The sequence below is a fragment of the Thunnus maccoyii genome, chromosome 17, assembly GCF_910596095.1.
Source record: "Thunnus maccoyii chromosome 17, fThuMac1.1, whole genome shotgun sequence".
Classification (NCBI taxonomy): domain Eukaryota; kingdom Metazoa; phylum Chordata; class Actinopteri; order Scombriformes; family Scombridae; genus Thunnus; species Thunnus maccoyii.
The window spans coordinates 17822125-17844716 of NC_056549.1; the positions used below are offsets into that span (position 1 = coordinate 17822125).

Consider the following 22592-nt stretch of genomic DNA (forward strand, 5'->3'; position numbering starts at 1 on the left):
GTCACAAAACCATGCTTGTAGGTACACATGTTAAACTGAGATTTAAGGTGAACACTGACAAATTTTCCCGCTTCTGCAGATGAATGTGAAAATAGCCTTATTCTCTACATACATTTTTCTGCACAGTGAAGCTCAAACTTCCAACAATAAGCAAAACACATTTTTGAGTGGAGGGTGACTTTAATGATTTAGGGTATCCTGAGAATTTTTGAGGCCACATGGAAAATGTGACTTCTTTTTATTACCAGTGATAGTCCCACTGACTACATGGGTTTGCTTCACCAACACCGCATGACAAGTGTATTCAGTACTGCTAAACACTGTCCTGCTGATGTGTACATGAGTCAGCTCCTCTGGCTCCGGAGGGGTTGTTTTGGTGAAATGTGGAGCCTCCCTTGGTAACAACAATAAATGGAGGCATAAAGTCTTCAGAAGGCTGCTGCTGTGCTTTGTGCGAGTTGATGGCAAAAATGGTACAACACTGACCTCTGCTGGTTGTTATGAGTCACTGCAGGTTATAAAAATAATGATGCATCATGGCCAGACATGATTGACGTGATTTGTTTTAACATTTCTTTGACATGACATGATACTTTCGTATTTTCTTTCTTTCGTTTTGTTATTAATTAATGATGGACACATTTACACTTTAAATTAACTTATGAATTAACTTCAGATTTTACATACATCAACAAATAAAATATGATGCAACAATTGTCATAGATACTAAAAATAGTTGAAACCATAGCATCACCCCGACCAGCCACACACACACACAAACAACAACAACAACAACAACAACAATAATAATAATAGTTTTGAATCAGCAAATAACAAATACATTATATTAAATAAGCTTGGTCTTTGTTATAAATATACAGCTTGACAGATAAAGAGGCTAGATAACCTACATACACATACTATATTATATGTTTTTATGGGTTTTTTTGTGAAATTATACTCATCTCTTCTACAGTTGTACTGCCAAAATGTGGTCAAATGTTAGGGGTCATTTTCAACAATATAAGATGTCATAGTTCACTTTAATGTTTAATTTTTGTGTAGGCCTAAATGTTATAATCTAAGGGTTACATTTTTGCTGATAAATGATTGTTGTTGACAAATGCCAAATGATGCTAAAGTGTTTAAAAATACATCAAAACAAAAGGAGTAGGCTAACCATCTACACCATTACATGTTGTTATATTCTTCATTTTCTTTTCTGTTATTATAAGAACAACAATACTTTTTCCCCCTCAATGCAGAATAAAAACTACCTTTTAGTCAATAAAGTTTTGAGGAGGAAAAAACAGGAGGCTGGGTCCGAGGAGGAGATGCAGCTAGCAATCATTAGCAGTTTGTCTGCAGAAGTAGCTACAGTCACAGTTAGTTATATTTTAATATAACAACCACGTTTTCCTGTCAACAAAACAATAAGGTGAGAAGCTACTCGCATGTTAGCCCGACATTATCTTGCTAAGTCACGCTTGTTGAGAGCCGTTCAACTTCCCGAAACGGCTAGCTGTTGTTAGCCAACATTAGCAATACCGGTCAGTGTAAGCTAGCTCGACATTGTTACAGAAATAAGTTGATTTAGTTGAAAAAGAACAACTGACCACAAACTGACTTGCATTAGCGGGTTGTACGTAAACTACTGCACGTCTTAGCAAAAGCTTTTATTGTAACGTTAGTCTGTTCATTGGCAGCGGTGCTGTTTATTGTAAGTGAACTTAAACTGTCAGAAACATAAAGTAGCCAAATTACAGTATATTCTTGATGGTGTAGGCGATTTATATGAGACACTTGTTTAGTAAAGTGAGCCGGTCTGATGAACGCCATTTAACCAAAGCTGATTTGGCGGATATTCACCGCAGTTGATGATTCACTTATGACAAAATTAATGATGTTATGCCTCATTTAATGGCTAGGTGATGTACAGATACTGATGTCCAACAAAAACCCACGCAAGCTGCATCTATAATAAGACTTGGAAGTGACATGAAAGCTATTCATATTCAAATGTACATGTAGTTGTATTCATATGACTGCTGTATGGATTAATAAAGAGGGCATTGAAACAGACAATAGATCTCAGTTACAGAAGTATTTTAACTGTCTCAGTACACATGAAATGATCACAATCCTGTGGCAACCATGTTGGATGCATTGAAATAAATACACAAGAAGTATCCTTTCTGTCTGTTAAAGTTCTTCAGGTAAACTTCAGAAGTGTTATTAAAGTGCTAAAGTTAACCGAGATAACTAGAGTGCACCAGGTGGATCTTGGCTCCACTATCACTAGCTGTGTCCCAGTTCCATATTACATACTATCTGTGTATAGGATGTACTATACACTATTTGTTATATCTTTTTTAGTTAGTGCACAATAAATCAACACATTTTCCCATTTTATACTAATAGAAATTATGCAAATAGAAAGTGCATCATTACATCAAACTACAACTTTTGAATCATACTACTAATTTAACTTCACAAAAAGAAAGCAAAATGTTTAAAATGTTTGTGTACTAAGATCTCTGCACCTTTCTCACCACTTTCTTTTAATGTTTTACAACTGTTAAGCTCTTTGAGTTGATTTGTATATTGCATTCTGGGATATTGGGATGATAATGTACACTAACAGTAAGCACAGAAATCAAGTGTTTTTTTTACTGTACATACTAAATGTTTTCAGTGTAGCTAGTTTACTTTGTCACTTTCTTGTCTTTCTCCCAAAAGTAAGAAAGAAAAGGCTTTGACCTCCTTTATATCATGCCGGGAAGCTTCCTAATAAGGTACTTTTATGAGGGAGCCTTTTAGCTGTCACGTGACTGTAGTACTTCCACATAAGGCTTAGCGGGGGCACTGTTTCACAGTTGTTGTGCAGGCTCTACACATGGCAAGAGAAACAACTCCAGTGCCTCTGACAATTTAGGTTTGCTTAGTCATTCAGTATGTTTACCACTATTGACAAAATATTACATCAGTTCTACTACGTTGATATTTAAGTGTTAATTACAAATCACTGTAATATAATTAATGTTGAGGTGTATGCAACTCAGCAGGTATGATGTCATTGCTCTTTCATAGGATCGTTTGAAATTATAGAAATATGAAGGTAAGTCTTTTTCTCTTGTTATCCATCAGCATAAATCTGTGCCCTTTTTCATGAATGCACTGGATACGGTGCAAACTAGAATTTTCAGCCGTCTATCCCATTTTGCACCTTAATAACAACAACAGCAGCAGATGCTTTCTTGTGTTTAGGACAGAGTCATAGATTTATTGGACATGATTTACTGTTGCTTTACTCTTTTTTACAAAACACTTTTTATATATTATTCTCTCTCTCTGTCTGTCTCTCTCTTTCTCTAACACACACACACACACACACACACACACACACACACACCTAAATATTTCATTTTGCTTTTGGATATTAGATAGTTATGTTAAAATACATTTTGTGCACATTTACAACATTACTGCTCATAAAGCACATTCATGTACACTGGCCAGGGGTACTGTACTATATATAGCTTTGAAATTTGAAATTTATTTAATAGTTTACTCTTATGCTTTGTTCACTCTCCCATACTTATATTGGCGTCTGTATTTACTATTTAGTTTTAAAGTTTGATTTATGGTGCAATTCTCGTCTCAGAAAGGCATGAAACAGACTTTGGTGCCATGATATAATCTGCCCATACTACTAATTTACCCTCCTGAAGATCAATGAAGCCTTGTTTTGTCTTGTCTTATCTTTAATACATTGACATAATTTGCTCTTTCCACTTATTTGGCAGGACTCACAGCCAGAGTTATCCTGAGAAGCTTCCCACCCCCTCAGCTTGAAGATGGAGGAGGACCATGTTCATTGCATGTCCTGTGTTAACCAGAGATGCATGGTCAGACCTCAGCCAGGCATTTCTTGTGATATTATCACCTGTCCTCTGGTGTGTGGGGCTGTATTTCACTCCTGCAAAGTAGATGAACACAACCTCCTTTGCCCACTGTTAAGGGTCCCCTGCCTTAACAGTGGCTATGGCTGTCCTGTCACCCTGGTGCGCAATCAAATGTATGCACACCTCGAGGTGTGTCCTGCTGGGGTGGTGTGCTGCACTATGGAGTGGAACAGATGGCCTGTTAGCTGCCTGGACTATACTTCCTATGAGAGCCTGAGCCGTGGGGTGGAGGAGGTGGAGCAACTGGACATGGCACTTGCACTTCAGGACCAGCGTACACTACTTGAGTCCCTCAAGGTGATTGCCATGGCACCTACTGCAGAGAAAGAGCCACTTGTCCCTGTAAGTAAGGTTAACAGGGCAACAGACTCAGCTTTGCTTGCATCCGTACCTGAAGCCTCCGCCAGTGAGTTACCTTTGCAGCCTTCATCCCCATGTCCACCACAACCAGCCCAACCAGGCTCGGCAAAGGAGAGAATTGTCAGTGGAATTAATGGGCTGAACGAGGAGCATTTCGGTAAACTCTATGAGGCCACCCTTGTGACTGCTAGAAGTTTAGCTGCTGCTTTAGACTTTGTTAGCAGTGCCAGCTCCTCTGACAGCAACACACAGCGTGTAAACAGAGAAGCTGCTGAGCAGGAGAGTAGATTGATCAGCAGCAGCAACACAGACCTTCAGAATGGACTGGAAAACAAAACACCTGTAGCCGCTGATGGTTTTAATATTAGAGAGAAGGATGAGCAGAGTGTTTGCTCTAGCTGTTTGAGTGGAAATGGGGCTCAGAAAAGAACAGATGAAGAAATGGTAAACACAACAAACGGACAGCTGTCAGGAGCCATGGAGGCCTGTGTTGAGAAACCCTGTCCTGTTGATGTACAGGGTGATATGAATGCTGGTGCTTCTCAGGAGCCAGTGACCCCTCCAGTGTTGTCTCCAGTGCATGACAGCCAGGGTGTGGCACAGAGAGCTGGTCATGTGGTGCTAGAAGATAGGGGGCTAGTGCTCCTAGAAAACCATGGGCCTCAGCGGAAGTTCCACAGCTACCAGTTTTTTAGGGGCCAGGGTCAGTATTCATTATCAAATGGACGGATAGGATTCATCCCAGACAGGTCATTGTATAGATTGCGACCCAAAATGGAGGACAAGGCAGTGGATACCTCGGACTTGGAGCAGGTTGACGATCCCATGGGTCTGGGAGAGATTGATCTGATCACAGCAGCCCTGCTCTTCTGTCTGGAAGAGTCCAGAGAGTGTAGAAGGATCTCTGATACAGTCTATGTTGATGGCTATCGTGTTGACTTTGGCACACAGACTTTCACTTTCCCTGCAGCAATCTTGGTAACAAACACTAGAGTGGGTGACATGGCCTCTGCATCTGCCTGTGACCACGCTGCCCCCCAGCTCTCCTACCCCAGCCCATTCCGCACTCTCCGACTCGGCCTTGTCCTGGAAGCTCTGGAGGTCGAGGCAGTCCCACATAACCGTTATCTCCCTCCTAACCCCCGCTACCAGCACATGTTTCCCTTTGTCTGTGGCCAGTCATTCCGCCGGGACCAATTTTCTTCTCATTTCACCAATGTCCATGGTGACATTCACGCTGGTCTCAATGGTTGGATGGAGCACCGCTGCCCCCTGGCATATTATGGCTGTACATTTTCCCAGCGGAGGTTTTATCCCTCCACCGAGGGAGCCAAGGTGGTTCATGACAGGCACCTCAGGTCCTTCGGGGTTCAGCCTTGCCCAAAGGCAAAACTTCCAAGTGACACCCAATCTGACCAATTTAGTGAGCTGCCCAATGAGATACTGTGGCACATAGCTGGGTTCCTGGACAGTTTCAGCCTGTGCCAGCTGTCATTGGTGTCACGGACTATGAGGGAGGTGTGTGCCAGTCTCCTCCAGACCCGAGGCATAGTGGAGCTGCAGTGGGAGCGAACGCAATGCCATGGTGCTCATGGTACTGTGTCATGGCAGATCAAAAACAGAGTGAGTTAAAAACAGTATTATAAACCTTCTGTGTGTATGTGAATCACTCATGAAAATAGTTAAAAAGTTGCATATGCTGTTGCAGGAAGCAATATTGTAAATAGCTGACATGTCACTATAGAACAACAATAAGTTCTACAGTATTCTACACACAATAAAATAATTGTGACCATATTTAGAAAATTGTCATTACATTTTTAAAGGAATACCACTCATGTTTGTGTGATACATATTGTATATAGCTGGAGCCAGCAGCCAGTTAGCATAAAGACTGGAAATAGAGGGAAACAGTTAGCCTGGTACAGTCCAATGGTAACAGAATCCCCCTACTAACCTCTAAAATGTTTTATATGTAGCTTGTTTATCTATCTGTACAAAAACCAAGGTGTGTAGCTTTACACACAGGTTTTGTAAGGCGCCCAACTAAACATCTTAACATGCAGTGCCCTTTTTAAAATTCCAACTTCTTTACTCTTGCAGGTGTGGAGATTCAGCACTGCCTTCAGCCAAGTGTGGTCATGGGGTTTCACTGATCTCCCCAGCATGTCGGACCATCTTAAGAGATGCCACTTCAACACAGTGGAGCACAAGACGGAGCCTGTTCCCCTTCCTGCCATGTGTACCGCACGAGATGGATACTCACTGCGTCGCGTCCTGCGTCACGTTAACACCTGACCAAACAAGACTAACCTCTCGTAGCTGCACGAGTGTCACTCTGGTATTATGTGGACGTTGCAATTAAAGATTATTTTAAAAAACTATTAACTCTTCCTGTATTACACTAGATTGTGAAGAAGCCTTAATGAAATAATATTTTACTTGCCACAGTGAAGGACTGCTTTTGTGGGTGGTCCTTTGTGGAGAAAAAAAAACATTAAGCATTTAGCTTTGCATGGGTTTATGCTGCAAATGCACTTGTATTCTGGTAAGATAAAGTATATTTTCTTGAAGACAAATATGCACAATAGATTTATATTATTCTGTGTGATATACTGAGCAAATGGAAAGAGATTTAAATGTTTTCACTATCTTGCCTTTCAGTAGTAGCCATGGGAAAAAGCAGATTGTTGGTTATATTGCATTATTTCTGTGTAACGGAAGTTATGCCAGCACTTTACACAAGATTTGCTAATCCCTCCTATTATCTGTGACCCTAAATGATCTAGTCTTTCTTATCCCTGTAAAGGGTGTCAATCCAATGCAAACTGGACTCATGACAAGTCTGTTGTCTGGGTTTGTAGGATGTCAGGACATGAGTCAAAACAGATGGATATTTATATGAGGACTGCCCAATAATGCATGTGATTTGCTATCATTTAATAAAGTCTTTACATCGTTTCATGTATTTGTCTTTAAAGCTCTCCTTAGTTACTCAATATGAAACTTCATTGTTGCCATCCATTGGTGCGTGGGTTAAAGGAAAATATCTGAACTTTACCTATAAATGTTAGAATCTTATGTTGAACAGAGCCAAGTTGTCATGGTGCCAACATGTTTACACAATATTTCTCCAGTTTATGCAGACACTGTAGTTAAAATGCTGGTAAAACTTAATAAAGCCAGCAGGGCTCAACACACATTTACTTGAATAAAAAAAAGTCGAGAAATGTAAATTTAATGACCAGGTAGAAGGATTAACTGTTCATTTTACTCAGCTTAGAACAATCAAAAAAGTGCAGAATCCTTTTTAGTGCAGCTTGTAAGAGGAGTAAAACCATGTATCTAAGCTAAATGCAAGTCTTTTATCATATGTATATACATTTACATATACACACACTCACAAACACGATGGACAAATTATTAAGCATCCAATTATCTGATTAATGACATTTGACACATGAAAGTGTTTGCCATACTCTACCTGTGCATGCAAAACCAAGTCGATCTAAATCTGCGTAATTACATTGGTTCTTGATGCTCCCGTGTATTGATTGACTTTACTTTACAGTCACTGACACAGACCAGTCACCTGTCAATGAATCACTGTAGATATAATGAATAGGCGGATTTGAGAATTAAACAGGACTCAGCATCAGGCTCCATAGCAACGGTTGCTCTCAGCAGCTTTGTGAATAAGGTTTTAAGATGAATCTCTGAGCAAGAAACTTTTGGCACCAGGAGGACTCCAGGGGCCATATTCATAAAGCTTCCTAGTACAAAGAGTTGCTCCTAGTGATGAAATTTTAAGAAAATTCTTATAATTATCACATTTTCTAAGAATTTACCCTTAGCGTTAAGACTAGATCCTGGTAAAGATAAAGTTATTCACAAAGCATCTTAGCTCTTACAAGAGCTCCTAAGGTGTAAAAACTGTTAGGAGTAGAGAGGAGGACTTTTTAGGCTTACAAGTTTCTTAAGCAGAGGAGAAAATGACGGAAAGACAAAGAGGTAGAGGAAATATTCTCTAAATGCTGAATGACAGTGAGTTAATCAAACGCTACAGATTAGATCATGCAGGGATAATGTTTGTGGTCCATCTTATTAGAGATATACTCACATCTCCCACCCAACACAATAACTCTATAACGCCAGAAATGAAAGTTATCACAACACTAAGATATTTGGCAACTGGAAAATTTTGCTGGAAGCTGGAAAAAAAAGATTTACATGCCAACCAACACCGCTACTTATATAGACTGACTGGGAATCACAGAAACTGATGAAAGCTGAGCCATTTTTCCATATTTTTCAATATTACGTACTAAAATTATCAGCATGGTAAATAAACCTAAGAAAATAAATATAACAACTAGCAGCATGTGAAAAGGCTACTGCACAAGTAGGCCTGTGTTTTGAAATATGGCTCACAATTTATTGACCAGAGATGTTCATTACATAAAATAATATTTATAATTACACTATGTCTTAATAGAGACTGTGCCACCCTCTCTAACTACAGGGAGGGATATTTTCTGTGGCAACCCTTTTCTCTTTAGGATGTCAAGTTGGAGAAAGATCCTCTCCATGACTCAGCAGAGAAGGATTAGTATTGCTCCGAGATAGTGGAGACACCTGATGAGACTGAAATTATTTTCCCATGTCAGAGATGCCTGTCCAGGGGTGAACTTGTGGTGTTAAGAGGAGGGAGAGGTTAGTGCTGTTACAATATTCTCCTACTTGTAAGGAGCACTGTTGTGTAAATTTGAAGCATTTGCTATGTCAGGGGGCTATGTGAAAGCTAGAAATGATACATTATTCCTTTGGTCATGTTTGTATAAAATATTATTACAATGAATCTGAACAAATGTATTTTTAAATCCATCCCTGTTCTATAATCCACACAGTTACAAAAGCTTTTGAAGATTACTATCCTCAACTAGTAGACCAACGGAAAAAATAATTAGTTCTACAAAAATTAATGTACAAGTTAGTATTTCATCAATTTACAGTATAACAAGACTTATGTTTATGAACTTTGACTGGGTTCTGTATTCATAACATTTGGATTTCTTTTATTTCCTGTCCATCCTCTGCAGATGGGATGAGTACGCAGAAGGAATGTCATGTCTTAAACATCAAGGATCCAAAAGCTCTCGCTGGAGAAATAAGCTTCTCATTCTCAAAAGCCTTTCAATTTAGATACACAAAAGAAGCTACGTAAGTGCTACAACTTGCCATTAAGCTTTTATTTTATTTTCTTTGTCTAAAAATCAATCACGGACATAAAAGTTAAATACTTTTTGGCTTTGTCCAGATTAACTGAATACAAACTGAAAGGTCTGAAAGATTCTATTGAGCAATGGAAAAGCTTTGAGGCCATGAAGGGGGTCTCCTGGTTCAAAAAAATCACCCCTCTCAGGTAGGATCAGTATAGCGTGTTTTGTTTTGCTGTAAAACCAACTAAATAAACTGTAAAAAGCTTCCCTCCAACTTTGCTGTCACAGAGGAAATGGTGAAGGATTTTCTAACCAAAGCAAGCTCTTTTACTGTGGAGATGACGGCACTGTACAAATAATGAATTTGCTGTGATTTCAGATGTTTTAAACATTGTTTTCCCTCACTACTTATCCTTTTTTATAATACCTCACATTAGTCACTTATATTCTATGGACTCATAGAAGGAAGGACTGCCTACCAGAGTTATTGATAGTAAACTGGTACCTTTGACCGCTCCTTTCTGCCTGCTGTACCTGAGTCCAGAGAAACTACTGCCCATCGCAATTCAGGTTTCTCTTATATCTAATAAATTATATCTCTGACTTGTGTTACATTTTTGATTTCAATCAGCTTCTGCAAACTTAAATATGTCTCCTCCTTCAGCTCGGTCAGCAGCCCTCAGAGGAGAACCCGATTTTTCTGCCTAGTGACTTGGGAGTCTGACTGGCTGCTGGCCAAGATATTTGTGAGGCATGCAGATGTCCTCTATAACATATTGATCAGTCACTTGCAGAGCTCTCATCTACTTCGCAACCTCCCAACAATTCACCCCCTGTACAAGGTAAGCCTTTTATATTTATTTTTTTGTCTTTATGTTAACACCTCCTCAGTTTGTGACCTCATCAGTGTCCCCTCACTCTCCTGTCTGCTATAAACCTCCTTGCCCCTGCTAATCTTTATGGCCCTGGTATATTTTTAAATAGTCTATGACTTAAACCTTTTCTGTGGTATACTTTCATTTGAAAACCTTAGATTAACCACATTTGCGTATGCCAAAGATCATAGACACATTAACAATTGAATGACAAATTGACATAACTTCAATTAGCTTCAGCTGGGGCTAAGGATAAGCTGTTGATGGTCAGCAAATATCTCTCTGAAACACACAAATCAGATTGACAAGAAATGTGACACTGTTTTCATCAAAGTTTGTTAACTTTTCAAGTAAAGTTTGGTTGGCTGGCTGCTTGCTAAACCACAATGTTATGTTTTCTATTCGTACATTTGTTAAATACAGAAGATTAAATACACATGTACATATGGAGGCTTCTGAGTTGTTTAAAAGCACTTTTGATGGAGCTGGGCTGAGTAATGAAAATGAATGTAACAAGTAAAGTAACCCAGTTTAAGTAACATAAGAGTAAAATGTCATGAGAAAATCGATATTTTCAAGTAACTTGGCCAACAATGCCAGCTACATATTTAGTATATAGAACTGAGTGTGGTGTCATTCTTACCTAACTCAAGGTCAATCGTGCTTGTATTAATGGTTGCTGTATGTTCTCTATAGTTTTATTTTCTAGGTTGGATCCCTAATGGTCCACTGTTACTTCACCAAGCTCTGCCAACAACAAAGTGACAGTTTAGTATGGAGGCCATTTTGTTGACACTGCCAAACAAATCCCTTGGAGGATTATGTATGTCACTTCTGTGAATCTTCAGAATTAAGTACAATGACTTTGTAAGTTTGACATAGACTTTTCCTCCATTTTTTTCCAATCAAAATTGCCACATTTTAAACTACCAATTCACCCTATAAAAAAATCACCCATGCCCTTAGGTGACATTTTTGATGTCTTTGTCAGGTACCTCGGGGTACTTACCCCAAGCAACGCTTTATTGAGCCTGCAGCATTAAGCATTTAGCCTTAAGTATCAAGGATTTTCAAGCAGAACTGTCCTCCCTCAGTGTTGCTATTACCAAGTGGAATACAGAGCTTGAGCTGCCTTACGATTGCTTGAACCCTAAAGAAATAGAAAACACTTCAATTCAACCAAGATCACATAGCATTCGTCATAGCTTTGTTGTCCAATCTGCTGCACATATTGTATCTGCTGAGACATTGGCTCCTGTAACTGACACTGTTAGCTGAAGGTAAAGACTCTAACATTGTCATGGGTGATGTATTTTGTTCTATCGAGGGGTGGGGGTACGGGGGCAGGCTGGTTAAAATTAACAGTACAGTAGCTTTGCAGTAAATAGCAGTTCAATTGGGCTACATGTTTAGGGGATGAGAGGTGTTATTTCACCTCAATTTTAAGGCCACGTTAAGTAAATATCCTGTTATGTCTTTCAGTCAGTGCTGGTGCAGGTCTACTTTACCACTGCTTTCCTGTGTGGAGCATATGGCATCATGACTTTGATGCCCTTTCCCAAACCAGTCCCATTGTCCTAGCACTTCTTGTGTGTTACTACACAAGAGCACACCAAGGAGCAGGCTACACACCGACCTGTGGCTTGTGCTATGGTATACTATGCAGACCAAAATGATGTTGGAGAGAACTTTAATTTATTTATCTCCATTCCTCAGCAAATGCATTCCATTTAGGGATGTTATATAAATGCAAGAATTAATGAATTGAATATTTTCAGTATAAGTGATAACTATGAATGGGTCTCCTTTGCAGAATAAGCTTTATTGTCGTGACCGTTTACTTGAACCCATAGCTGAGATGCATGTTTTTACTCCTCTTAAAAACTGCACTAGTTACAATAGTTTTCTGAACTTTTCTGACTTTTCTAGTTGAGTAAAATGGGCAACTATTTTTTCAGTTTGGATGGATAGTCATTTTGCTACAGATATTCAAGGTCCCTTGAGGATCAATTCTAATACTTTGGTAATAGTCTGACTTTTCCTGTGCCATCAGCAGGTCAAACGTTTCACTTATCCTTTGGATGGATTGGCACAAAATTTTGTACAGACATTTGTTGTTCACAGATGATGTATTTTAAGAATTTTGTTGATCCTCTTGCACTACCATGAGGTTGACGTGTCTGTCTTTTACTGACATATGTCCAAAACTGTTGGATGGATTTCATATACATTTGGCACATTCATTCGTGTTCCCCAAAGAATGAATTGTAATAACTTTGATATCCTGACCTTTCATTTAGTGCCATCAGGTCAAAATTTTAATTTCTTCAATACTTTGGTTTATGACAAAATACCTGCAAAACTAATGACATTCCCATCAGCCTCAGCTCAGCTGTACTTTATATTTAGTGCAAAAGTTAGTGTGGCAAAATGCTAAACTAAGGGTGAGCATGGTAAACATATGCAGGTTAGCATTGTGATTGTGAGTATGCTAGCAGGCTGACATTAGCATTTCATACAGTTCAAAATGTTTCTCCTCCTATTGTTAGTGTGTTGACATGCACACTGTAGCATGTGTTGTACCTAGAAAAGAGGATATTTTCTTGTTATGGTGAATTGAAAGTATATTAGTAGGTTTTTGAAATATGTTAATACAGGAGGCGGTGCGCAGCAGCACTCATGGTTTGAACTCAGAGTGTAACTAGAATGCAAGAGCTCAGTCCAACTTCAATGCCTCTAGATGGGGAAAAAGTGATGTGAGGAGGAGGAAATCAACCCACTGCCTTTTTCAGTTTGACATTTTCATTTCTCAAACTTCTACTACACAGGAGATTGTCACATTCAACCCACTGCCTTTTTCAGTTTGACATTTTCATTTCTCAAACTTCTGCTACACAGGTGATTGTCACATTTCACATTTCCTTGTGTCATATTGAATTTGGTGAGTGGATTGTGTTTTGTCCTTTACTAAAAATGCTTCCTGCAAGGGAGTGAGAGACAAGGTCCTTCTGCAGGAGCTCAAGGCTCCTCAAGAAAGTGTTTGAGGACACTGAGGAAATTTCTTGGCTCTTCAAATATGTTGAGTGATTTGTGCACTCTATCAGTTCACCAAGGTTGCCTATTAATTTGAAGATGTGGTAAACTCAGACTGAACCCATTCTTTGTTCCAAATAACTGGTGGACATTTAGGTCCAGGATATTGTAACTTTATAGTTATCCATTTCCCTTCCTGGGGAGAAACGGAAAAACTACAGTGCTTATGTTCAATGCATGTTTTTAGTTTTAAACCTTTGTTTAAAAAGTGGGGCTCCAATGAGAGCAATTTGTATCTGTTAAGGTGAAAAGGCTTGTGGCAAAATCCCTCTTTCAACAGAGACTTGCTCACTGGCTATGTAATGATTTTTTTTTTACAGCTAAAAGCTAATGGATCCTCCTGGAGTAGCTATAATTTACATATCTGAATTTGAATATGCAAAATGTTTTGTATAACTATGTCTGAAAATTGAATGATTAACTTAATAACTTATCCAAAAATAACATATTGCAAGGCTATAGTTTTATGTTACATTACTTCAAACCCTGAGTATTTTTATCAGCTTAGTTTAGAAACACAACTTACTGCGACTGAACAAATTATGCATATTTTTTTATGAATTTCACAAAATGATTTGTTGTATTAGGGTTAACTAGGCAGGTAAGCTCTATTCAATATACGTCTATTAGAGCAGGTTGGACATCCCTTGCCACCACTTAAATATTTTGTGAGAACACCCAGTCTATAAAATGGCATATATACAGTCCATACAGTAGGTATTCTGACAGTTACATGTTTTGTTCTTCAGGCTCTGTGCTTCAGCACATTCAGTCTGAACTAAAGTATTGCATACTACATGAAAGTGCCAAGTCTCAGCTTTAATTTGAGTAGGTTTACATAAATATTGAAAGAACTGTGTGGGAGATGTGGCCCTTTTAACACATAGTATCCCAAGTGTAGGGGTTCAAAAGTAATTGGACACTTGGCTAGTGATGTCGATAGTAATGTTTCTTGGACAGCTGTGTGTTGTTTCAACGTTACTTCATGCACAAAAGGGCTCACATGTGGCTCAGAGTTGATTGAGAGTTGAGAGTTGCCATTTTGATTGAGGTGGAGTATTTGTCAATATGAGGAATATGCCTTTGTGAGCTTTATGGCCCTTTATGATTGCACAGCATGTCAAAATGCTCTAGGACAAGAGAAGACTTTGTGACTATAACCTCAGAGGATTTACCACAAGATGCAAACCCCTGGTAATGATGGAAAGAGGAAAGTGTGGAGAGAAAACAGCTCATGACCCAAAATACCACCTCACCTGTCAAACATGGTTGTGCTTCTGCTTTGGCTCGGACATGTATGGCTGCTAGTTGAACTGGCACACTGGCATTTATTGATGATTTCACTGTTGACTGAAACAACAGGATGAATGCAGAGGTATACAGGAGTATCCTGTGTGTCAGATTCAGCCAAATGCATCAAAACTCATTGGACAACATTTCATCATTCAGCAAGACAATGATCCTAAACATACGGCCAAAGCAACCAAAGAGCTTTTCAGGGTGAAGAGTTGGAATATCCTTGACTGGCTGAATCAATCAACTGATCTCAATCCAATTGAGCATGCATTCCACATGCTGAAGACCAGACTAAAGGCAGAGAGACCCCACAATAAGCAAGAGTTGAAGGTGGCTGCAGTGAAGCTGGGAGAGCATCACAAGGGTCAGCTGATGTCTACGGATCCAAAACTTCAAGCAGTCATTGACTGCAAAGGATTTTCCATAAAATATTACATATTCTGATTTTGTTTGACTTTATGTGTTTCTGTCCAATTATGTTTGAGCCCCTAAACTTTGGGCACTGTGTTAAAAGGTCTATATCTCCCACATAGTTCTTTCTATGTTGATGTAAATCCACTCAAATTAAAGCTGAGACTTGGTCCTTTAATGTTATATCCATTATTTTATATCAAATTGAATGTTCCTCACAGAGTCTGAAGAGCAAAAAATGTGTAACTGTCCAAATACTGTCCGGACTCTATATTAGCAGTGTTATAAACACTATCATTCTTATACTTTCATAATTATACGTGACTATCCATATAAGAATATAAGTGCAAGTAAGTAAACCTGATTAAGTCGACCTGGCCCCACAGTAGAATGAAAAACCCATGAAATAAATATTTATATCCTAGGTGCTGTAATAATGGGTTTGATACATGATGGTTGGCTCACTCTTAACTAAATGGAGGTGGACGGGGACAGATATCTTTTCTAAAAGATTAAATGGTTCTGAGGGACAGCAACGACATGGAAGGTGACGGATAAAAGTCACTCAGCTGATTGGATCATGGTTTACCGCTGGCCTTAAAGCTACACTAATCAATATTTTTATATTAACAATGGATAAAATGACTGTGTGTATGCAGTTAGAACAACAGAGTTGCATTACCTGACACTATTAAATATGTAAAATAGCTTTAAGTATATAACACTCAATATTATGAACAAACTTTTTCTGTTTGAAACTTATTTTCATGCTTAGCACTGCGTGGTTAAGTGGGGGAAAGTCAATATAACTTCAAACTATTATATGTGCACATCTATCATTTAAAGTGCATGTACTGAATTTAAACAAAATTGTGAGGCTTTGTAAAGAAATAAAACTATCTCGCTAGTGTAAGGGTTCATTTCAGTAATGGTGGTGGTCAATTCATTTCAGTAGGGTATAAGTTTACTTTTGAAGTGGTGGAAAGATTGCATTTCTTTTGTAGTTTTACATTCTGTTTTTTGGTTTTTATGTTCATTGTTTTATGATTGTCTTCCATGAAAGCTGGGCCAACAACCCCACAGTAATAACGGAAAAATTAAAGATCCCCTCCAGACATGTTTCAAGACATATAAAGATACTTTTATGTTTTAATTTGTGTCTGATATGTTTTTTCTGCAAAAAGTCAATTACCTGATTAAATCTTCGTAAAATTACATCTATTCCTTCTCCCTCATTGAAAAATCCAGAATCTATGAACATACAAATTTTATTTCAAAAGTTTTACTGCTAGATTCAACATGTCTATGTCACTGAAGAGTCCACTGTCCAAGTTGCATATTGGACCAGGATCAGCTCCAAAACTAGTTGTGATGTCACAAATCATGCTTTACTTACACATCCTAAACTCAGATTTAAGGTGAGCCTTGAGAAATGACCCCTTCAGCAGATTAATGTGCATCATTCTGCACAGTAAGACTCAAACATCCAAGTGAAGGAACGGGAAGAAAAAATCATTTCTGAGTGAAGGAGGACTTTAACAGTTAGAAATTAGAAAAAATAAAATGTGATACATATCAAAACTTCTGTTTCTATTTCTATTAAATTTAGTTTGACTACAACTCTTGGATGCCTACTGGTTCGATCCTGCTGCAAAAACCTCCTCCAACCACAAAGGGGCAGTCAAGCATGAAGACAATTTTGGAGACGCTGCCAAATGTAGGAGAGACAGCCAGCTTTGTAGCAATTGCTTGGGTACTTTCAGAAAAATACACAGACGTGGTAGGTTTGGTGTTCACAAACGCACACAAATAGTAGAATAATATTTAGGGCTGAAAAATTAATTGAAATTTTGTTGAAAATCACAATATGGTCTACTGCAATTTTCATATTGCAGGGGGCACAATATTTGTTAAAGGAGAAATGTGTCAAAATACCATTTTAAATTAAATAATGTCGTAGCCTACACATCATATTCTACAGACTTTAGAAAACATCTTTGTTTGGTACAGAGCCCTGCAAAAATCACACCATAATCATTTTAATATGTTCTTCAATTGAAATCTTGCAATATTCAATATGATATTGTAAATTTGCAATATCAGTCAAAATAATCACAATTAGATATTTTTTCAAAATCATTCATCCCTAATAATATACATTTGGAAAGGGCTTTGAAAAATTGCACCACAAGCAGGTTGCTGTGTCAGTCAGATTTACAGTTTTGTTTTTTGTCATCTTGGCAGGTTCCCCTGGGTACGTACCCTGAAGAGCAGTTTGATGAGGCTCCACCTAAGCAGATGATTAAAGAATTTCGAGAGGAGTTGTCCAACCTCAGTGAAGCAATTACAAGCAGAAACTCGCAGCTTAAAGTGCCCTACACCTATCTGAACCCTGCTGAAACAGGGTTATAAATGAAGCATTGCGTTAGTTCATGCAGAACACAGAAGTCATACGCCCCAGCTGTAATCAGCTGACAGCCTGCTGATTGAATCAGTGTTTCCAATAAGTAACAAACCAATCACAGCCATTCTCTCAACAAGGTGGTCTGTAGCACTGATCCCTGCTACACCAGTGCTGCCACACTACGCTGCTGCTGGCAAAGCTTTGCCTCCACCACCCCAGCCTCCACCTTTTTGATTACGGCTCAAAGTAGTCTGTAATTCAAATCTTGCTCAGCCTGCTCTTGTATCCCCGCGGGGGTTTCTGCATTGTGCTCCCTGGTTTAGCAAAACATGCTGCTTATATAATCCATGGAGCATTGTAGATCGGAACCGTCAGTGCCAAGCTAAACTGTATTTCCATTTGTTGCAATAAATGGTTTAACCTATGACAAGAGTGTTCCTGACTGAACTATTTGAGTAAGTCTGAGGGAGCAATTTTTTTCCTTTCTGCATTAGTGAACAATATCCATACCTTTTTCAATATTTGTCTTGCATGCAGGGTTGTGTTTTAAACTTTGACTTTGGTAAATACAAATAGTGAGGAGACATATAGTGACATGCTGCACACTGGGAGAAGACGACTATATTTTGGTTGCATCATGTTAAGTGGGCCTATTGTAGGGTGCCTGTATCTTTGTGTGAATTACTGTAGGTACTACACAGACCTGTGTTTAGGAATAACTTAAATGAAAAGTTTGGGTTGCAAGTGTTTAAGCATCAGCTTGGACCCATGTATGAATGAGTCCACAAAAGCAAACATATGGTGATCAACAATGACATAATGCAATGACATGTAACTAGTTGGTACTAATTTAATAATATAGGTTTTCTGACATAGTGAAAATTGAATTATCTCTCATGAAACTTCAGCAATCAGTAATAATGCATTTATACTCTAACAGGACCAAGAATATGCATATTTCCTGCATTTTTTGTTGCATATGCTGTGTATTCAGTTTCTTTTCAACTTTTAATGATGTGAGTACAGAACATAGACTGTTTATGGTGATGTATGACTGTTCATGTTTATTGAACACTATACATTTGCTTGGCTTGCAATTCAAATTAAAAGGGAATTTGAATCAGTGTTATCATTCAGCATGCATTATTGCTTATGTGTAAAAGTCAACATAACTTGAGCAAGATTACAAAAGTAATTGATGAAAAACCTACTTCAATACGGTGTCATTGGAAATCTTCAGATGGGCCAATAAATCTTCAGGTCACCCACAACTTAGCATTAAACTCAAAACTTATAAGAGAAAGACTCAAAGAAATACACTTGAAGCTGGTAGAGTTCAATGTGAATAGGTTTATTGAGCATAAAGAGCAATACAAAGCAAACCAAAGCCTTGATCCCAGGATAAAGAACCTAAGGCAAATCATAAAACATTATATTATATACCTCTCATAAAACCTCCTAATGTGGAGCTTATTTCCTAGACTCCATCTCGTTTGACCTTGACACTTTGGTAATAATCCAGGCTTGATTCATCTCAGAAACAATGGTGTCTCAAACTCCTCTAAAATGTATCAATTGCACCTGGCCTAGAAATAATGCTGTCTCAGCATTTTCCACATTTCTCACATTAAAAATGGGCATAGCGGCCTTCAATCATCGCACACAGAGAACCAAAATGTGACATTACTAACCATCCCCCTTCCCAACTTCCCTGGGAACCGTCACTTATTGACGTAAATATTATCGTTGTATATTCACTGGCACATCCCATGTTACAACTGTCTCTTACTGACGTAAATGTTATCTTTGCACAGTTACTACACAGATTATTGCAGTTCCTTATTATCAGGCTGCCCTAACAAGTCTTTAAAGACTCTCCAGCTGGTCCAGAATGCAGCTGCATGTGTACTGACTAAAACTAGAAAAAGAGATCACATTTCTCCCATTTTAGCTTTGCTACATTGGCTTCCTGTAAAATCTAGAATAGAATTTAAAATCCTTCTCCTGACTAACAAAGCCCTTAATGGTCAGGCACCATCATATCTTGAAGAGCTCAGGGTACCGTATAAGATGCAGGCGTACTGGTGGTTCCTACAGTCTTAAAAAGTAGAATGGGAGGCAGAGCCTTCAGCTATCAGGCTCCTCTCTTGTGGAACCATCTTCCAGATTCGGTCCGGGGTGCAGACACCCTCTCTATGTTTAAGATTAGGCTTAAAACTTTCCTTTTTGATAAAGCTTATAGTTAGGGCCGACCAGGCTCGCCTTGGATCAGCCCTTAGTTATGCTGCTATAGGCCTAGACTGCTGGGAGACTTCCCATGATGCACTGAGCTCCTCTGGCCTCCTCCTCCTCTCCATCTGTATGCATTCATGTAACATCAATGCATGTCACTAACTTTGCTTCTTCCCCAGAGTTTTTTGTGCTTTCTCATCTCGCAGGAAACCCTGGGTTGCAGGCCGAGCCTTCGCAGTCCTTTGCAGTCCTGTTGGCATCCTTCCCTGGCTATTGCTACTTATTGTTATTGTTATGATTGTTGTTATTCCCCCCCCCCCCCCCCCCCCCCCCCCCCCCTCCCCCTTTCCCTCTTTCTTTCTCTCTCTCAACCCAACCGGTCAAAGCAGATGGCCGCCCACCAAGAGCCGGGTTCTGCTTGTGGTTTCTACCCGTTAAGGGGGAGTTTTTCCTTACCACTGTCACCAGGTGCTTGCTCATGGAGGAATTGGGTCTCTGTAAATTAAAGAGTATGGTCTTGACCTGCTCTATGCGAAAAGTGCTCTGAGATGATTTTTGTTGTGATTTGGCGCTATATAAATAAAAATTGATTGAATTGATTTATATCATGTAAAGTTTAAAATGTGCTCATCTCATTGTGTGTCACACAGTAGCACAATCATTTGAATACTTACAATGTAAGATAAAGAAGGAGCAGCTGTATGTTGGGTGTATGAAATTCGTGCATAGTTGAACACATCTAGCTACCAAGCCCTTGAGACTGGGTGGTGTTTTATGTTCTTTGGCATACCGTGGTAAATCATCCATGTACGGGATGTGCTGAAGTCAACAAGTCTATACAAGAGCTGGTATCAGTATCTACGGTCGAGTCGAGTCTAGAATACAGGTTTTCAGTACAGCAGCACAGTCAAACAACAAATCTTCACATCTGAGAATCTGGGACCATCATATTTTTGTCATTTTTTCTTGAAAAATGACTTCAATCTTTAATCAATTATCAAGATATTTGCTGATTAATTTTCTGATAATTGACTTATCAATTAATTAACTAATCATTGCAGCCCCGGCCAAATATTCTGGCTTTCTCAGAATAGCTGTTTTGCCACTAATACATTTAACAAGTGGTAAGAGATAACACTAAATTTATTACATAAAATGTTTGGTTGAGCCCAAAAGAGCTGATTTTTTTCATATGCCACATTATTGTCCTTGAATTTGTTGCCAAATTCTTCAAGGTGTGGCTTCTCTGATGTCAACTTCCACGACCCACAACCTGTGCAAATGCGACCAAATTTAGATGACAGGTGCACATATAAACTTTAAGTGATGCCACAAAGTCTGATAGCACTTCACCTACAGTATGTGGTACAGTTACACGCTAAATTTCAATGGCTTTTATTCAGTGGTCATGAGTCTGACTCATTTGAAATCAGGTACAATCTAAAGAAGACCCCATATTCCGAAGAATATTTAGCTCATAGGCGTAGATTTGGGTATGGACAGTAGGGACATGTCCCTACCAATATCAAGGTATTGCTGGATTGTCCCTACCAATATTTTTACTGATCAAACAATCTAGTCGCTTTAACTCCATGTAATGTTAACGGTAAGATCTCTGCAGAGTTGCCAACTTTGTGTGTTTTCTGCAACAAAAGTACGCTATTATGATAAAGAATGAAAGAGCAGGATACGGGGGATACTCGACCTGATGATCTGGTAACCCTCATCAAGCATTAGTGACTAGCAGCAGCCCAGCAACAGCAGTAGCAGTGAAGTCAGTGAGGTGGAGTCTCTGAAGCGGTTAGTAATTATAGTTTAAACACGCCAAATGTCCCAGAATTGAAAATGACTTCACTGGATCATTTGATATTATATAGTTGTTGTTAGCTAATTGTGATTGTTGCCCAGACATGCTGTTTCATTAAACAACTTTATTACCGTTGGTGAAAATTCTTCCCAAAAGCAAATAAAGATCATCTGGTCCTTTTTAAAGAAGAAGCAAAGTGTCAGTCACAGTTGAACTTATTTAATAAGAATGTTTTGTAATCAATCCAATCATTAAGGATTAGGATGTATCGAGGACAGCAAGTCTGTACAAGCACTAGTATCAGTATGAACCGTCGAGTTGAGCCTGCAATACAGGTTTTTAGTAAGCAAAATCATATAGATTGTAGATTGAGAGGGCACTAGAAAATGTGTTATTTGTTGACAGTTTTACAAAAAAAGTGATTAGTCAAGTAAGTTGCTTGTTTTGTTTGACTAATAGTCCAAAATGTTAAGATATTCAATTAACATATATGTCATATATGACAAAGACAAACAACAAATCTTCACATTTGAGAATCTGGAACCATCACATTTTTGGCATTTATGCTTGAAATTTGACTGCAGTCTTTAATTATAGATATTTGCTGGTTAATTTTCTGACGATCGACTAATCATTGCAGCTCTAGCCAAATTGGGTATGGATGGTACGGATATGTTCCATACCAATATCAAGGTGTTGCTGGATCTCTAGCTGCTTTAACTCCACATAATGTTAATGGTAAGATCTCTGCAGGATTGCTAGGTTTGTGTGCGTTCTGCAAAAACAGTGTACTACTATGATAAAGCGTGAAAGAGCAGGATACGGGGGATACTCGACCTGATGATCTGGCAACCCTTGACTTCAAGCTGTAGGCATTGTTGACTAGCACCCAGATAGCATACGGAAGTGGGCCACTTCAGGCAATGATAT

At 38.8% G+C, this 22592-nt stretch overlaps 1 protein-coding gene and 1 long non-coding RNA gene across 4 annotated transcripts; both read left to right on the forward strand.

The window, feature by feature from the left end:
* The first annotated feature begins 1291 nt into the window (after nt 1–1291).
* Nucleotides 1292–7289, forward strand: LOC121882714 (F-box only protein 30-like). 3 transcript variants are annotated; one of them, XM_042391134.1, is made up of 5 exons: nt 1292–1438; nt 2740–2795; nt 3091–3118; nt 3807–5948; nt 6429–7289. In XM_042391134.1, exons 4-5 carry the CDS (start codon nt 3858–3860, stop codon nt 6621–6623), a joined length of 2286 nt encoding a protein of 761 aa, XP_042247068.1. In that variant the 5' UTR covers nt 1292–1438; nt 2740–2795; nt 3091–3118; nt 3807–3857; the 3' UTR covers nt 6624–7289. The 3 variants fall into 3 exon arrangements, with proteins under 3 accessions (XP_042247068.1, XP_042247069.1, XP_042247067.1); XM_042391135.1 differs by lacking the exon at nt 2740–2795; XM_042391133.1 differs by lacking the exons at nt 2740–2795; nt 3091–3118.
* Nucleotides 7290–10022: 2733 nt separating this feature from the next.
* On the forward strand, nt 10023–16912 carry LOC121881818. Its single transcript, XR_006091921.1, has 3 exons — nt 10023–10114; nt 10209–10386; nt 16829–16912. It is a non-coding gene; the product is annotated as an uncharacterized LOC121881818 (long non-coding RNA).
* The last annotated feature ends 5680 nt before the right edge of the window (nt 16913–22592 follow it).